At 38.5% G+C, this 18,266-nt stretch overlaps 2 protein-coding genes across 2 annotated transcripts; both read left to right on the top strand.

Moving 5' to 3' along the window:
- Positions 1-1,628: 1,628 nt before the first annotated feature.
- Positions 1,629-5,750, top strand: LOC146562863 (uncharacterized). The gene is made up of 5 exons (XM_085293164.1): positions 1,629-1,674; positions 3,350-3,718; positions 4,899-5,207; positions 5,387-5,476; positions 5,567-5,750. Exons 1-5 carry the CDS (start codon positions 1,629-1,631, stop codon positions 5,668-5,670), a joined length of 918 nt encoding a protein of 305 aa, XP_085149290.1. The 3' UTR covers positions 5,671-5,750.
- Positions 5,751-12,008: 6,258 nt separating this feature from the next.
- Positions 12,009-14,082, top strand: LOC146562862 (granzyme A-like). Its single transcript, XM_085295089.1, has 5 exons — positions 12,009-12,083; positions 12,306-12,447; positions 12,773-12,911; positions 13,147-13,422; positions 13,518-14,082. The coding sequence occupies exons 1-5, from the start codon at positions 12,020-12,022 to the stop codon at positions 13,677-13,679; spliced, it is 783 nt and encodes a 260-aa protein (XP_085151215.1). The 5' UTR covers positions 12,009-12,019; the 3' UTR covers positions 13,680-14,082.
- The last annotated feature ends 4,184 nt before the right edge of the window (positions 14,083-18,266 follow it).

Here is an 18,266-nt window from a genome sequence, read left to right as displayed (position 1 = left end):
TCCCCACTGTCAAATATGGTGGTGGCAGCATCAGGCTCTGGGGGTGCTTCTCTTCAGCAGGGACAGGGAAGCTGGTCAGAGTTGATGGGAAGATGGATGGAGCCAAATACAGGGCAATCTTGGAAGAAAACCTCTTGGAGTCTGCAAAAGACTTGAGACTGGGGCGGAGGTTCACCTTCCAGCAGGACAACGACCCTAAACATAAAGCCCGGGCAACGATGGAATGGTTTAAAACAAAACATATCCATGTGTTAGAATGGCCCAGTCAACGTCCAGATCTAAATCCAATCGAGAATCTGTGGCAAGATCTGAAAACTGCTGTTCACAAACGCTGTCCATCTAATCTGACTGAGCTGGAGCTGTTTTGCAAAGAAGAATGGGCAAAGATTTCAGTCTCTAGATGTGCAAAGCTGGTAGAGACATTCCCTAAAAGACTGGCAGCTTTAATTGCAGCAAAAGGTGGTTCTACAAAGTATTGACTAAGGGGGCTGAATAATTACGCACACCCCACTTTTCAGTTATTTATTTTTAAAAAAAACGTTTGGAATCATGTATGATTTTCGTTCCACTTCTCACGTGTGCACCACTTTGTATTGGTCTTTCATGTGGAATTCCAGTAAAATAGATTCATGTTTGTGGCTGTAATGTGACAAAATGTGGAAAACTTCAAGGGGGCCGAATACTTTTGCAAGCCACTGTATCTATAGCTCAGGATACTCACTACAGTATCCACCACTCGGCAAGTGTGTGAATCTAGATGTGACTTAGGGGGACTGTTTACAATTCTAGTGTTTGCTTTATGTTACAAAAACTACTATGTCTGTGATGAAGTGCAAACATATGGGGGGAAAAATAGAAAACATTTTTTTAAACAAATTCCCATTGACTACAGTAGTGAATGTATACTTCAACCTTACGTCATTCTTAATTTTTTGCATAATTTTCCATATGGGTAATACAGAGACCTGACAGACAAGAGAGTCTGAAACCTGAATAATGTTGTTTGCTGTTCTGCAAATATTTAATCGGGCTCATATTTGAAAGTCAAAAAGTACACTAACTAACAAATTATCAACCAGGCTGTTCTAAAAATAGACTGCAGGGTGGAGCTAGTTACGCCGTATTTTTAACCCCCTTATAAAAGCTAGGCAGCTTTCTCCCAGTCTTCAGTTACAGTGGCATTGTTGAGCTTTTCCAGGCGCTTTTGTCTGCCAACAAGCACAATCTTCTGTTTTCCAGTAGAGATAAAAAAAATTCAAATAGCAGTTAGTAAGCAGATTGTAATGTTTAGGATATTTGATACTGGAAAGGTTTAGGAAAACAAACAATGTAAAGCAAATGCATTTAGATTTTAATATCTTGTGTAACTAATTCCTGAAAATGTCCTCATACAGGTAAGCACTGAGCTTTAGACACTCCCATTTTTTCACCTCTTGCATCACCCTGAGGCTTTAGCTGGCTTTATAAATTTACACACGAACAGAGTCCGGGGCAAATGAGAAGGAGAGAGTATGGGATGACTATAGGGAGCACTTGAGAAACACCAGACAGCTCATGGTCAGCTGTCTGATGGGAATGAAATAAAAACATATATATCACCTCCCAGAAAACTACACGGATTCTACTTTATGTCTGGCAATGAGACAGCAATTCTGCATCAGCTGGCGATTTTAGGTAACATTTTGCAAAACTTCTTTAACATGAGTCAAGCATGTTATCATTCCATGTTTCATTGTCCGTAAATGTCAAAATGAGTCTAGCATCTGATGCAATAAGCTTTTTATTAGTACTTATGTTCTGACTGCATACTCTAGCTGGTCAAAGGAGCTTGCAAAGAAAAGCGTCTGGACTTCTTTAAGTTACTTGAAGACGTTTCACCTCTCATCCGAGAAGCTTCTTCAGTTCTAAGGTCAAATGGTGGAGAGTCCCAGATATAAACCTAGTGGGAGTATCCCCCCACAGAGGAACAAAAGGACCCCCTGATGATCCTCTAATCCCCTGAGCCAAGGTGTGAAACTGGGTGTGGGTCCCAATCAGCCAGAGTTTCGGGTGAGTTCATTGTGAAACCTGGCCCCACCTTATCATGCGAATTCCTGAGATCAGATGGCCCAGGATGTGAGTGGGCGTTAAGGCGTCTGGGAAGGGATCTCAAAACTGGATTATAGATGGCAGAGAGTTGGTGTCGTAAACCACCGCCTCTGTTCAAAGATGGTCGCTCACAGTGGACATAGATGGATTCTTTCACTCCTCTTTCAAACCATCTGTCCTCTCTGTCCAAAATGTGAACATTGGCATCCTCGAAAGAGTGTCCTTTATCCTTAAGATGCAGATGGACTGCTGAGTCTTGTCCTGTGGAGGTGGCTCTTCTGTGTTGTGCCATGCGCTTGTGAAGTGGCTGTTTGGTCTCTCCAATGTAGAGGTCTGGGCATTCCTCACTGCACTGTACAGCATACACCACATTGTTAAGTTTGTGTTTTGGCGTTTTGTCTTTCGGGTGAACCAGTTTTTGTCTGAGCGTGTTGCTGGGTCTGAAATACACTGGGATATCGTGCTTGGAGAAAACTCTCCTGAGTTTTTCTGATACACCGGCTACATAGGGGATGACAATGTTGTTGCGTCTGTCTTTCTTATCCTCCCTCGCTGGTGTCTGATCTTCTTTTCTGTGTCTCTTTGCTGACTTTAAGAACGCCCTTTTAGGATAGCCGCACGTTTTGAGTGGGACCCACACCCAGTTTCACACCTTGGCTCAGGGGATTAGAGGATCATCAGGGGGTCCTTTTGTCCCTCTGTGGGGGGATACTCCCACTAGGTTTATATCTGGGACTCTCCACCATTTGACCTTAGAACTGAAGAAGCTTCTTGGATGAGAGGTGAAACGTCTTCAAGTAACTTAAAGAAGTCCAGATGCTTTTCTTTGCAAGCTCCTTTGACTACGATGACCTGGATGACTGAGAACCTTCACAGACATACTCTAGCTGCTGTTAATGTTAGCTAAAATGTGACTTAGCTGCTCACGAGGACAGATTATTAGAGGGAGAAGACCCTTGGCCCCCTGTTCCATGCTCTTCTACAATGACATACAAATGTAGTCTCAAATCTCTCAGTTGCATTTTCGTCTTTAAGGTTAATGTCTGTCTTTACAACTTGGGCATTTCTGTAGATTGAACAATGGTGGCTATACTTCAGTATTTATTTAACACTTGTACACAGTTATTCTACTAAATACTGCAACACACTATTTAAATGTATATAATGAAAACATGTCTAATAGATTATAACACAATCAAACAACCAAACATAGCTATTGTTAACTACTCTGCCTTCATCTATGTTTTTTTTCCTTACGCAGTGGTATGTCATGGCTTAGCAGTGGGTCAGATCTCTTCTTATTACTTCCTAGTCCAAAGACCTATGCCATGGGTCAAAGCCCAGGAGTTCTGTCAGAAGTACTATGTGGACCTTGCTGTCCTGACCACAGAGGAGCAGTACTTCAGTTTCCTGAATGCTACTCCTGCCACAAAAGTCAGCTTTTGGCTTGGTCTGAAACGCCAGAGTGTCTCCAGTGACTGGCAGTGGGTGAATGGGGAACAACTGGGCTATGAACACTGGTACAGGAGAAACAATGAAGGCTGCTGTGCAAGTTTAGAGGCCATGCTGGAAAAAGACAAGAACCTGTTGGCTCGCTACTGTAAGGAACCACACATGGTTGTCTGTCAGGGTAAGTAATGCATTTTTTGCTCTTTTTGGAGTTAGAAACTGACAAATATAGTAACTACAAAGTCTAAATATGATACTCAATAAAGATGAGGCACACAACTAAAAAATGCAAACAGTCAGATTCACTGAAACACGATGCAGTGACTAAAAACCTGTTCTACCTGTCTAAGGTGAGTGTGTTGCCACAAGAAAATGATCCCATACTCTACTGGTTATGTTATGGTGCTTTGTTTATATCCTGCATCCACCTGCCTGTTATTATTTATAACAGATTAGTTAGGTAGCAGTTGAAAAAAATCATTATTAAAATAGTTTTGCTGGTTTAAACCTCTAAAGCAGGGCTCTAAAACTCACAGCCTGGGGACACTTGCAGCCCGTGTCACCCCTACTTGCGGCCCATATGTTGAGGTGAAGAAATATAATGCAATTTGGCCCTTGAAATTACTCTTTTTGTTAGGGAGGATTTCTTTCCTGTTGTTCCTTAAAAAGTTCATTAAAAAGCAAAAAAATATTTAATATGAAGGCAATATGAGCAGACAGTACAAACATGTTGGCTGCGTTAGTTCAGTGAGAAAGTTATTTGTAAAGAAAACATTTTTCACTGGCAGTAAAAAACGAATGTGTACACTTATGTCTGCATTTTTATTTTGTTAAATATGAACATAATGATTGCAAAAGTGCTGCAATGTGTCTGGCCAGAAAGAGTGTACCAATTTATTTATTTGGTAGTTCAATGAAAAGCTTCAGTTAGTTAAGAGTGAGAAAAAAAATTGTTGTTATACAATATTTATACAATATTTGAAATAATACAATGAGATGACAGTGCCAGCAGTGGCCCGCAGCTCTCTGAAGTTGGAGATCCCTGCTCAAAAGCACAGTAACATGAGACAGTACCTCCAACCAATTTAGATAGATGAACTAGTCCACTGTAGTTCATGCTGGAGTTCATTTTTTAGTATTTTACCAGGATTCTCCTGTTCCTCCCCACAAAAGAGCAGATACTGCTTCTGCTGCTGGCCCCCTCACTGACCTATCTAGCTCTCCTCATATAATAACCCATCACCTGGTATTTAAATCTCTGTTTTCTCCATCATTTTTCATCAAACCTATCTGATAACATGTTATTTTTTATGATCCATACCTGAGCTCTTACTTGACTCTGACTGTTTTTCTTCCCACAGGTCCACATTCCCCTCAGTCGGTGACAGTGGACTCAGTGGGTGCGGAACATGTGAATCTTAGTTGGAATATCTCTGCCTTTATGCAGACGACACCACACAGTTACAATGTGACCATATGTGACAGCAGATGTGAGACAGTCTTTTACTCCTGCACCAATGGTTCTGCAGCGATGAGCATTAGCATCTCCAACTTAACATCAGGCACAAAGTATTTCCTACATATCTCTGCCTTTGTTGTTCGGCCTGACAGTGTTACTGGTGGAAACATCATCCTGCAGAGTAACCCTACAACAGTAGACGTTAAAACAGGTGAGGAAGTTCTTGTTTATTTTTGTGTCATGGCTTGCTTCCTAGATACTGTGTACAATAACTGACAACAACTTAAATTAAAATATTCTATTATATTCAGCCCATTTACTCATCATTGTAAACTGGTGCTTGCCTCCCTCTTTTGTATCTGTGTCTCTGTATCCTCTCTGCTTCGGTAGATCACGATATCATCTTTGCTGTTTTGATGGTCATTAAACTGATGTTGCTTGCTCCTCCACTGTGGATTCTTTATCATATCCTTAAAAAAGGTAGGTCTTCTTTCTCCAGTAAAAAATCTATATATTTAAAAAAAATCTCCATAACATATAACATAATTTTTATTTTTATTTTTTAAACAGCAGGTCGTTTTGAAGAATCAAATCATTACATCTCTCCAGTGTTGCTCTCAACTGAAGACACAATTGTTGATCTGGTCCCTCAGAAAACCCCAGGCATTGGTTAAGACACGGAAAAAACATAGTCTAGACATTTGTAGAAAAATCTCTTCAAATGAAAAATGCCAACACAATGAATATAGAATACATGGAGACAGATTCATTTTTTAAATAAACTGCTTCTCATTTACAAATGAATCGTTAACCAGTGTGTAGAAAATACTACAGTTAAACCTTCTTTTTTGAAACATGGTATGACCAACTTTTCTAAAATACCTTTCGATTTTTATTAAATTTGATCCTAAATGAGTGACTAAGACCACGAACTCAACAGGATTGTGTTTTCCGTTGCCGTTTACCCACAGACTCATAGTACCGAAAGCCTTTACGCAGCCACAGATATTGCGTTGTAGCGGCCCTTCACGTAGGATGCAGGTTTAAGGCACTTTCACATTGGCTTCATCTTTATAAACAGACATCTACACTGTTGTTTTGTATTGTATGGTTGTACCATTGGTCATTCAGATTAGTGAGCACATGTGAAAATATGTGACCCTCAAAATTTAAAAAAGTAGTCCCTGGAGTATTTGTTAAAAGCATTTTATGCTTCTTCTTCTTTTTTTTTTTTTTTTAACTAAAACTACCTGTTAGTCATTTCCCACAAAATGTGTCATGCTGTAACTCATCACAGTCTGAGTTATGAAGTATTAGCACAAGTCAATGCAGTGAAGTGTCAGATGGACCACTGTAGTATCACTTTTTACCTCAAGATGAAACCATCATTTGATTTTAATGAGCAGTAGGAAGAAATCACATATTATGTATTATGTTGTTTTGTTTTTCCACTTTTTCTTGATGTACTCACCTTTAGTTTATTTAAAAAAGCAAGAAAGTCAGTAAATGTGAAAAATGAGCGAAGAACAATATATTTCATCCAGTGCTGCTAGAAGTTATAAGTCATAAAAATATAAACTATTAAGAGGAACAAAAAGAAAAATTTAAACTGTAAAATTTAAAAAATGTTTATTGTTGTTATTCTTCACTTTTAGGATTTCTTTTTTCTTTTATATTTTTTAGTGTTTTTTGTTCATTTGTTTGTTTATTACAATATTTTTTTTATTACAGGGCCCATTGATATTGGACGAAATATTATAAAGCTTCTTTCAAAATGTACTTGTTGCTTTAAATTAGAATTAGACAAACATAACTTTTAGGGTCTTCTCAATAGTTTCAGATAGTGGCAGTGCATTTAATTGAATGTCATGACCCAAATGAAACATTAGCATTTCAAAGATGGAAAATAACATTACCAGTATTCTTGATTGAGAGTGAGATATTTTTCTTGAATCAAACATAGGTCAAAAAAGTAGTGATTACACAAACAAGCAATGTGTTTTACATAAAGACCTTGCTGATCTCATGGTTCTCAGGCCTTTAGGTGTATTTTTTAAGCTGCCTTTAGGATTTATGTAGCGTATCAGGAAACAAGTTAACAGTAACTGAATAGCAGTATAAACAGTTGATTACTTACTATACTCTGCTGACAAGCTTATTTACAAAGAGTGGCATAGATACAAATATTCAATAAAGTTGTTGGTTTATTGATTATTTGCACACATTTAATGAAAAACAAAGAAAAAAGACTTTGGGATTGTACCAACTTGTTCTTTCTATAATTTCTATAATTTCTTATATTAATCTTGTTTGTTTTTTAATCCTGTTGTCTACTATTTATATTTGTTGGTATGGAGTAGAGATGGCACGATACCACTTTTTTATGTCCGATACCGATACCGATATCATAAATTTGGATATCTGCCGATACCGATATGAATCCGATATAGTGTTTTTTAATCAACAAAACTGTTTTTTAAATATCTTGCTGCATTTTGTATAAGTTCATACTCAAGTTTAAAACAACAACTACACTAAAGCTATTCTGTTATACCTGTATGCAAAAAAAAAAATTTCATAGTTCAGCAATACTGATCAATCTAATAAACTTAAACCTACACCATCCTCCCTATTCTGGTATTTTAAAGAGTACTTAGCATATATATTAAGCAACCTAACTAATAGGGTTCCAACTCCCAGCAACAATAAAAATAAATAAATAAAAAATAGGGAACCACCCCTCACGCTCCACCTCATGATGCTTAATCGACGTAATCAACCTTAATTTGATGCAGTGTGAAAAAAAAAATGCACAGAAATCAATTATTTTTCAAGAAATATTAAATAGATTCAACATCTTTCTTCAACAAAATTGCAGACTGCACAGATGGTACCTTCCCAAAGGAAAAAGTACTATAGCTTACTAGGGTATATATATTAGACTTAATAGTTACTATATACAGTAATTGACTTCTATTCATTTTACATCAAATTAAAACTTTGGGTGTCAGATAATTATTTATTAAAAGCTAGACATTTTAAATGAGAATAAGAAAGAAAAGTATGTCTTTGTGCCCCCTTTTCCCTGTTCATGCCCTATCGGCCCCCCTGGCTAAACTTTGCTAGATCCGCCCCTGCACAGTTACCAGCGTCAGCTACATAGAAAAAGATCCTCGAGTAGAAAGTAATAATAAATAAATTCTAACAACAGCTGATCAAGCTTAAACGTGCTGCTGTTGTTCAGCCGCTGGTTTCCTCTTTCTGGTGCAAAGTGGGCCAAAAGCAAACTAGAGTCACGGACTCGCGACAGAAAAGCCGATCAGCTGATCGTTAAGCAGTTTCATGATTGAAGTAGCAGCAAGAAGAGGCAGTCGTTTGTTAAGCTTAACGCAGGAATGCTTTACAAACATTCAGAGATGGACTTACACACTTGCTTTACTTCTCTCGGGGATAACTTTATCGGAGATGAAATGCCGGGTTGCTAGCGAAGCTCCACATGCTATCCAGACCACCAACAGGTCCCGCATGCCACAGCCGCTCTATCACGTGATGCATACTGCTCCAACGTGCTAACGTTCTGAGGTGAGTTACGGGGTGTTGCAAGTTTTGTGAGGTGCTTTCGTGATATTTAATGGATCGGATTACATTTTTTATTTTTCTCCGATATCCGATCCAGTAATTTAGGTCAGTATCGGACCGATACCGATACGTAATATCGGATCGGTCCATCTCTAGTATGGAGCACCTGTAATTTCGTTGTACATGTACAATGACAATAAAGGACTATTCTATTCCATTCTGTTCTTTTCTATTCCTGTTTCTACAGGAAAGTAAAAAGGTATGTAGCAGCCATGTGCTGCTAATGCACTTGATTAACTGATCATCAGCATGTGTGACCACCTATATAAAAGCACAGGTTTTGGCAGTTTGCTGGTCTGGAGCACTCAGGTGTCAGTGTTATAGAAAGGCATACTCTCCCCTGGAGTGTATGTCAAAGCAAATTCACCCTAAGGTCAAACCATGAAGTGCTAAGAGACATTGCAAAAACCCCAGAGCTACATCTCAGACTCTACAGGCCTCAGTTAGCATATTAAATGTTAAAGTTCATAATTGTACGATTATGAAAGTAGAATGTGAGCCAGATTTCTGGAACAGTGTTCTCTAACGCACAGTGCCACATTTGGAGAAAACCAAACTCAGTATATCAGCACAAACACCTCATACCGACTGTCAAACATTAAATAGTAGTGGAGCTTTGTTGACCTGAGTTTGTTTTGCAGTCACAGGATCTGGGGACCTTGCAGTCATTGATTTGACAATGAACTCATCTATATACAAAGTTAATGCAAAGTTAATGTGAGGCCATCTGTCTGACAGCTGAAGCTTGGCTGAAACTGGGCCCTGCAACAAGAGAAAGATGTCAGGCATACCAACAACAGCAGAATGGCTGAAAAAAAAAAAGGAATCAAGCTGCTACGGTCATCTAGTCAAAGTTTAGAGAAGAACAGTTGACCAACATTCTGCCACAAAAAGTGTTAAAGTAATACAGAATATGAGAGCTTTAACTTATTGCTGCCCAAGGTGGTTCCACAAGGTGTTAAATCAAGACCTATACTTACTTTTTGAAACCACTGCATAGTGTTCAGTGGAATAAATGCTACGCAGTGCTATGACTATGTTCCACCAACTTACCGACTCAGTCATTAATTTTGCTCAATTTCCAGTCTATGACTGGGCTAGACTGAGGGGAGAGGGGGAGGGGGGGGTGGCGGGTAGGTTTTCCTGTGGTTTTGTCTCAATTCACACAGAAAAAAAACTCAAAGTGAACCAAAACATGTCACTACAAACCACATGAGAACATTTAGTCTGCTTATTGGTCAGATGTGTCTGGGGCTGGAGCAACAGATGCAAATACAGAAAGAAGGTGCTCTCTTTATAGCATTGACTACGCTAGCTAGTCAATGCTATAAATTACTTGTATAGCTAGTTGCTATCCCACACTAACCATTTGGGTACTCTAAACATGAATGGTATTTTGCCACATCACAAAGGATACCTGGCTAGAGGACGATGTTTCCAACCTTGTTCACTCTAACTTCAGACTCCAAATAACTGAAAAGCCTACAGACTAAATACTAAGCTCCATACTTATTTTTAGAGAAGATTCCTTCGGGGTATATCTGTGGAGTCCCAGCTAACATACATGCTTCACTGACTCTCAGTGACACTAGCTGCCAGATGAAGCTGCTCCAAAGTCACATGTCTGATAAGAAAAACAGAAAAGAACCTTTACAGAGAAAAAAAAGTGACCATAGTGACCACTACCAGTCAAAGGTTTGGACGCACCTTCTTATTTGATGGTTTTCTTTATTTTCAAGACAATTTGCATTGCAGATTCTCACTGAAGCCATCAAATATATGAATAAAAATATATGGAATTATGAAGCACATATATGTAACTAAATATCTTGATGCATGCTCAATAATCCAGGTAAGTAAATCTCCAAAAGTTGATTCTGTTCATCTGGATGTAGCGTTTTGTGGGAGAAACGTTTCATCACTCATCCAAGTGACTTCTTCAGTCTCAGCTGACTGCAGGTTTCCCCAACCTTATAAACAATAGGCTGGGAGGTCAGTTCCTTAATCTTAATAATTCTAATTCTCATGACCATTGATCAACAACCACTGACCAAAGCCCACTGATCAAAGACCATGAGTACCATTCACAGAGAGTTGGTAAATGGCTGCAATCACAGCATTGTAAGATGGTGAAAGATGTAACCTCTGTAAAGGAAAAAGGGAAAGACCATCTCTGAGTCGAGGAGGGGGAACGCTAGTGTTACAGGAAGCCGGGATCCACACCAGCCACACCCAGCTGCTCACACGGACCATGACAGATGGGCTTTGTCAGGGTTCCTTTGTGGATTTGCTCAAATAGATACTAGGAAGCCGCTACTAAGGAAAAGCAACAAGCAGAATAGATTTGTTTGGGACAAGAAACATGAGGATTGGACGTTAGAGTGGAGAAAATCTGTGCTTTGGTCTGATTAGTCTAAATTTGAAATCTGTGGTTCCAGCCACCGTGTTTTTGTACGACGCAGAAACATGCATGATTCCCACCATGAAGCATGGAGGAGGAGGTGTGATGGGGTGCTTTGATGGTGACACTGTTGGGGATTTATTAAAAATTGAAGGCACACTGAACCAGCATGGCTACCACAGCATCCTGCAGCGACACGACATCCCATCTGGTTTGCCTTCAGTTCGACCGTCATTTATTTTTCAACAGGCAATGACCCCAAACACACCTCCGGGCTGTCTAAGGGGTATTTGACCAAGAAGGAGAGTGATGGAGATCTGCACCAGATGACTTGGCCTCCACAGTTACCTGACCTAAACCCAATCGAGATGGTTTGGGATCTGATGAACCACAGAGTGAAGGCAAAAGGGCCAACAAATATTCGGCATCTCTGGGAACTCCTACAAAACTGTTGGAAAACCATTTCAGCTGACTCATTGAAGCTCATCGAGAGAATGCCAAGAGTGTACAAAGCAGTAATCAAATAAAAGAGTAGCTATTTTGAAGAATCTAAAATATAAATATGTTTTGAGTTATTTGTTTACTACAGAATGCCATATGAGTCTACAATGTAAATAGCTATGAAAAGAAAGAAAAATCATTAAATGAGACGGTGTGTCCAAACTTTTGACTGGTAGTGTAGTTCTTGTAAAGGACTTGTTCTTTCAACATGAATAATGTCTTCCTCCAACTGTTTCACACTAGTCCATGTATTGACACCTGCACCCACTGATGACTTGCACTGTGCCACACAGATCATGAGATTTACTTGTAAATCGGATCACTGGCTTTGAAATGAATGCATCCTCACCTCATGCTTGCGACCGCTTTTCATGACACATGAATTTCCATTTGTCAGACCACTTCCTCTGAGCTCACATAAAGGCGACTTTGTGCACCATAGTGTGTTTCAGTCTATTTAGATCAAAGCGAAACAAGAAGAAATGCTCTGCCTCAGGGGTTTCAGTGTTTTCCTCTCATGTGTTGTCCTTCTCATTGTTCAGTCAAGTGAGTTATTTCATCTGTTGTGCATTTGTTTATTTAATACTAATGAATTAATTGATGTAAATATGCCTAAATCATGGTAATGTTTCTGCTTGTTTCTTATGCTTTGTTTAGTGTTGTGCATGTAGATTGTGTGATCTAAATGTCTTTTAGTTTTACAAAGGAAAGTGTGAAGAGAATTTATCTGTTCATCTCAATGACCTCTTTGAATATTTGTCACTTTAGGTCGTGGTTCTGAGATCATTGGAGGTAATGAAGTGCAGCCACACTCGCTGCCTTACATGGCTCTGCTGGAGAGTGACAAACCGATATGTGGAGGGGTACTAATTGATCAAGCATGGGTCCTGACTGCTGCACACTGTCCTAGGTAGGAATCTTTCCCATTAACATTTGAAAATTGCAATCTTAATTCTTGTTGGCTCTTGCAAAGATGTTGCACTATGATTATTCAAAATGCCATGCTAGTCAGTAACATTTCCTCTTTATGATGCTCCACTCAGCATTCATTATAGCAGCTATAATCTGGCAGATAGTGACTAAAGAAACCACAAGAGCTCAGGGGTTTGAACACTTCTTTACAAGGAACAAGTGCTGCTCTGCATCACTGTTACCATATTTGTCACTTTCTTAATCAATAAACCTATTCCATAACTGAACTGTAATTTAACACTGCACCGTTTTTGCTCTTACAGCATTAAGAAGGTGTTGCTGGGGGTGCACTCCATCAAAGCAGATGAAAAAGATTTCCGACAGGTCCGAAAGGTGAAAAAAAGTTTGCCTCATCCCTGCTATGATGGCACGGACAAGGTCAATGACCTCATGTTACTCAAGGTAATGTGACTACAAAAGAATGGAAAAGTGATCCAAGATTGCTGATAATTATATTTAGAGGAATTTATAGAAAATTTGTTTTTGTTGAATTTTCTCAAAGTCAAAATTATACATATAAGCTCAAATATATACATGCACTCTCTCAAATATGATAAATGTGTGTGTTTTGTTGTTTGTTTTTACTAAAAGCAATGATGAACCCATTATGGTTAAATAAGTATTATTTAAATTTCAGCTGGACAAGAAAGTGAAAAAAACCAAAGCTGTAAACTGGCTCACGCTGCCCAAAACCAGTAAGGAGCCGAAAGCTGGCAGCGTCTGTGTGGTGGCTGGATGGGGAACTACTAAAAACAATGTCAATCGAATGTCAGATGTCCTGAGGTCTGTCAATGTTACAGTGATTGACAGAGTGAAGTGCAACTCAGCTGATTATTACAGCCTCAATCCTGTTATCACCAGCAGCATGATATGTGCTGGTTCGAATGGTAGAAACACAGCTGATACCTGTCAGGTATGTACGCCTCACCGTCCACTTCGCTACTTGAACCGTAAACGAGTCGAAAAATAAATGAAAAAATGAACCTCATATTATTGCTCTCTTTGCAGGGGGATTCAGGAGGACCTCTCATGTGCAATGGTGTGCTAGCTGGAATCACTTCCTTTGGACGGATGTGCGGTCTCATTAAAAAACCCGGAGTTTACTCTTTTCTGTCAGAAAAACAACTCAAGTGGATCAAAAATACAATGAAGGGATCTAAAATAGAATGAGTTCTCTGAATCATTCCTGCTTCCATCTTTAAATTAAAGAGGGATACTAAGTTCAGTTGTGTTATTTTGCCACCACGAGTCTACATTTATATCTGTCTATATTTATGATTTTAGGGATGATGTTAAAGCAGAGTGTTACTGAACGTTTGTTGTAAATCAGTGGTTGTCAACCTGTAGAAATATGGTGTGAAATTCAGTTGACTGATAGAAGTGTACTTTTCTGTAATGTACTTTTGTTTTGCATTAGTAACCAATGGTCTGGGTTACTAAATGTAGAAAAAGCAAGCACACCAAGAATCAGATGCCATATTGAGATAAGAGTGTCTAGATAAATGTCTTGCAAAGACAAAGTTATGTCCTGTTTATGTACTTTATGGTTAAATGTATTTCTGTTTTTATATTACTGTGAAGCACTATGTGGTTTTTACCCTGTGAAGAGTGCTATATAAATAAATTGAATTGAATTGAATGATGGTGGTTAGGATTATCCATGATGCATTATAATTTGTTTAGTGACCTGACCTAAGTTTGCAGCTATTTTGAGCTACTACAACTTAATACACAGTAAAAAACAAGCAAACCACTAAATCAAAAGTTGAAATGAAGCTGAAAATGATGAATATTCCACAATCACGAATTGAAAAAGTTAACAGTAAATATATGTTAACTTTTTTTATTATACTTCTTGTCTGTCAGCGGTTAAATATATATATATTAATTTAAGAAGACACAGAACAACCACTTTAGTTAGTGTCTACTCTTTTTTGTCAGAAAAACAACTCAACTGAATCATGAATAAATTAAGCAAACTGAAATTTCATGACTCCAGAGGCATCAACATGATAAACAAGATGGAAATCTTTGACGTCTTGTTGTCATTGCGGTCTCTGTCGGGTCCTCTATCAGAGGCCTGGGAGCTTGAGGGTCCTACGCTGTATCAAAGCTGTTCCTAGGACTGCGCTCTTCTGGACAGAGATCTCCGATGTTGTTCCTGGGATCTGCTGTAGCCACTCGCCTAGCTTAAGAGTCACCGCACCTAGTGCTCTGATTAATACTGGGACCACTGTTACTCTCTCCCTCCACATCTTCTGCAGCTCTCCTCTGAGCCCTTGATACTTCTCAAGCTTCTCGCGTTCCTTCTTGTACACACATGTGATCGTAGTTCTGCTGTGGCTAGCCATTTCCACTGCAGGAATTGAAGTCAGATGAGTCAAATATTTGCCTTTGTGGCCGTTCTGTTTACCAAAAATGGACACAGCCACTGTGATAGGTGATGGATTACAATTTAATATTTTAGATGCTGTCACTGCAGATTGCACATATAGGTTGACATGTTAGCTTTGAGACATGAAAAGCCAGACCTATATTCTTTCTATTGGCCAACAGAGAATTACTCCTTTGGAAAAAACAAACAAACAATCACCTAGTTCCTGCAGTGGAAAATGACATATTTACTCCTTTTCCCCTCATTTTTTCTTTTTTGTGAACAAAGATGTTTGTTAATTTAAAAAAAATATTTTCTCTTTTTGCAAATTACATAAAATGCCAAGAGAAATATAAGTGCTCCTGTTTGCTTCGGTCAATCACATTTGCTGGAAACACATGAGATAAAACACATTTTTTGTGGACACACAAACCCCATGAAAGTAAAACAACAAAGTGAGATTATTCAACCTGTCAGCCAGAAAGATTCACCACTTTCCGTATTACAAGCCTTAAAAAAGAGAAGGCTGTGAACAACTTTTTCTTGCACATACTGTCTTCTCATTCTGAGTAGTATTAATTACAGTAATGTCAACATAGAAAACATCCACTTTATGACTATACATTCAATTAAGTAATTAATTATTAATAATTTGAAAATAATCAGTTCCTTCTTCTTTTGGGCACTACCTTTGAGATGTTTCCTTCAGGATGTATCTGTGGACTGTCTGCTGACAGACATGCCTCATTGTCTCTTACTGGCACTAGTTGACAGGTGAAGCTGCTTCAAAGCTACATGTCTGATAAGGAAATAATCTCTACACCAACTGTAAAGTTATTATAAAGTGCTTTTTCTTTTAACATCAATACACTCTTCTAGCTTTTTTCATACAAGTAGATTTATGGACACGTACACTCAAGGATGACTCATTGTACACCAGACAGAACAAACCTCAGCAACGACATAGAAAAAAGACATGGTTACTGAATGAATACTTGTAAATGCTACCACTATCTTTGAAACAAATGCATTCCCACGCCTTGCTTGAGCCCATTATGCTGAATTTTCAGACCACTTCCTTTAGGCTTGATACATAAAGACGAGTGCGCACCAGTGTGTGTTTTAGTCAAAGCCAAATAAGAAGAAATGTACTGCTTCGGATTTTGAGTTTATGATAGACACAAATATTTGTTAAATTTGTGACCCTTACCAAGTACCTCTCTTTACTATAATTCGTTGTATTACTTGAGTAATTCTGATAACACGATCCAAAATTAGCATTTGTTCAGTTTCACCAGGAAGATGAAAGTTTTGTGTTGACCATTAACCCTGTAAGACTCATCCCATTCAACCCCAACCCATTTTTGGGGGGAACTTAGATGTTTATTAACCCTTATAACAAAATACACTTTTTTTTTTTTGCTATATCATGTTGTTCATGACATATTTTTATTATATATTTATAATATTTTTTTTTGTGTCGCATTTGATACATTGGGCTTTTTTTTTCAACGTTTTGTTAACAACAATGTTAATATTTTGTCCATAACATTTTGAAATTATGACAAGTATTGATCATATTGATGAGATAGAAGTCTCAGAAACTCAGGTATCAAATATGATACAAAGGGCTTTATAGGGTTAATGTAAACAGATTACCAAGTGCAGAATGTGCATGGATTGAAGAGATGTAGCATTTCAACAGTAAATTTTAATAAACCTGTGCATTGTGAACAGATTTAGTGCTCATTTCAACTGTCAAATGTACAAATATACAGTGAGTAAAATAAGTACTGAATATCTCCCCAATTTCCTAAAAAAAGGCGCATATGAATATGAAATTCTTGCCAGATATCAGTAAAAATCCATCCAGTCCACACATGCAAATAAATCAAACCATAGAAGTCCATATGTTTTATGTAATAATGAGAATGGACACAGGACACAGAATGTCAGTCTGCCCCAGGGAAGCTGTGGCTACAACTGTAGCTTGCCTCCACCAGTGTGTGAATGTGAGAGTGAATGAATAGTGGCATTGTAAAGCGCTTTGAGGCCCCCGAAAAGCGCTATATAAATGCAATCCATTATTTTATTATTACAGGGTAAAAAAAGTATTGAGCATGTAAAGAAAGGGCAAATTCAACTGGGTAAGTCCCAACTGATGGCCTGTACAAAAGGAGGCTCATTAGCAAGGTGTCACAGAAGAAACATGTCATGATGGATAAAATCAGTGGCCTTTGCAAACTTATTGTTGCAAAATATACTGATGACACTGGTTACAGTAGAACGTCTGAACTACTGAAGGTTTCAGTGAGCACTGCTGGGGCCATAATCTGGAAGTGGAAATGAAACAACATAATTTCACATCAACCACGACCAGATGCTCCCCACAAGAGTTCAGACATAGGACTGAGCCAAGAGCCAAGAACCAATTGTGGACAGCTACAGAAAGACCTGGAATCTGTAGTTAGAATTGTTTGAAAGAAAAACAGAAAGTAATGCACTCAACCGCCATGACCTATGTACACGCTCACCATGTAAGACTCCATTGAAGAGTAAATGTTATAAGAAGGCAACAAGTACTGAATGGAGTGAAAGTGGGACTTCTTGTCATGCTGTTGGAATGAGCACGAGGAGAGGTTACTGTAGGCAGGCAGGCAAAGTCTGTGGAACAGCAGAGAGCAGGTGAGTGACATCCAAAGCAGTCAAGTGACTGGAGTGAAGACGCAGGAGCAAGTGTTTGTCGGTGCTCACTTTTTCTGGAGGTAAAGATTTGGAATTATATTTATGTTAAAAGTTCTGTATGAAAAAAATCAAAATAACAAGCAAATTATTTAGTTTTTACAAACACTAGTATTCATTGATACTTTACACAATTCCTTGTGCAGAAATTCAAAAATCCATATGTGAAGAGTTCAGCAGCCACGGCCACAAAGAAGCCATTGCGCACACCAGAGTGTGTGCTTTGGAAGCGCTGCAGAAGATTTCCTTGAAACTGAAATCAACTGACTATTGACTGTTTGGGGGGTAGAGCATAAACAAAATGGGGTCCTAATGTGATTGGTCGCTTTGATTGACAATTCAGGTTACTGCATTAAACTGAATTATACTTTGGCACCAATATAAGTGCCTTTTTAACTTGGAGCTATATAAATAAAATTAAATTGAATTCAGTTAATCCATTCTTGACTTTTAATAAAAACCTTAAAACTACAATGGAAGTTCAATTTAATCCCCTCTCTCATATAGAAACTACAGAAAATTGTTATTATTTGTGATAAATCTGACCACTTGCTTTGAAACAATATCACCAGTTCATCAGCTGGCATGTGTCAGTTTTGCTGACTCATTATTTTCCATGATCAAACCACATCCTTCGAACT

This window comes from Mchenga conophoros, linkage group LG12 (assembly GCF_057382185.1).
Source record: "Mchenga conophoros isolate Kocher_MC1m ecotype Shallow Benthic linkage group LG12, M_conophoros_male_GT1.1, whole genome shotgun sequence".
In the NCBI taxonomy this organism is placed as follows: domain Eukaryota; kingdom Metazoa; phylum Chordata; class Actinopteri; order Cichliformes; family Cichlidae; genus Mchenga; species Mchenga conophoros.
The sequence above is the reverse complement of the archived record's forward strand: the minus strand, read 5'-3'. Positions and strand labels throughout refer to the sequence as shown.

Coding starts and splice junctions, on each gene's coding strand:
- LOC146562863 (XM_085293164.1), top strand. CDS start 1,629: ATGTCTGGCAATGAGACAGCAATTCTGCATCAGCTGGCGATTTTAG. Junction 5,208..5,386: donor AACAGTAGACGTTAAAACAG/GTGAGGAAGTTC, acceptor CTGCTTCGGTAG/ATCACGATATCATCTTTGCT. Junction 5,477..5,566: donor TTATCATATCCTTAAAAAAG/GTAGGTCTTCTT, acceptor TTTTTTAAACAG/CAGGTCGTTTTGAAGAATCA.
- LOC146562862 (XM_085295089.1), top strand. CDS start 12,020: ATGCTCTGCCTCAGGGGTTTCAGTGTTTTCCTCTCATGTGTTGTCCTT. Junction 12,084..12,305: donor CCTTCTCATTGTTCAGTCAA/GTGAGTTATTTC, acceptor TTGTCACTTTAG/GTCGTGGTTCTGAGATCATT. Junction 13,423..13,517: donor ACACAGCTGATACCTGTCAG/GTATGTACGCCT, acceptor CTCTCTTTGCAG/GGGGATTCAGGAGGACCTCT.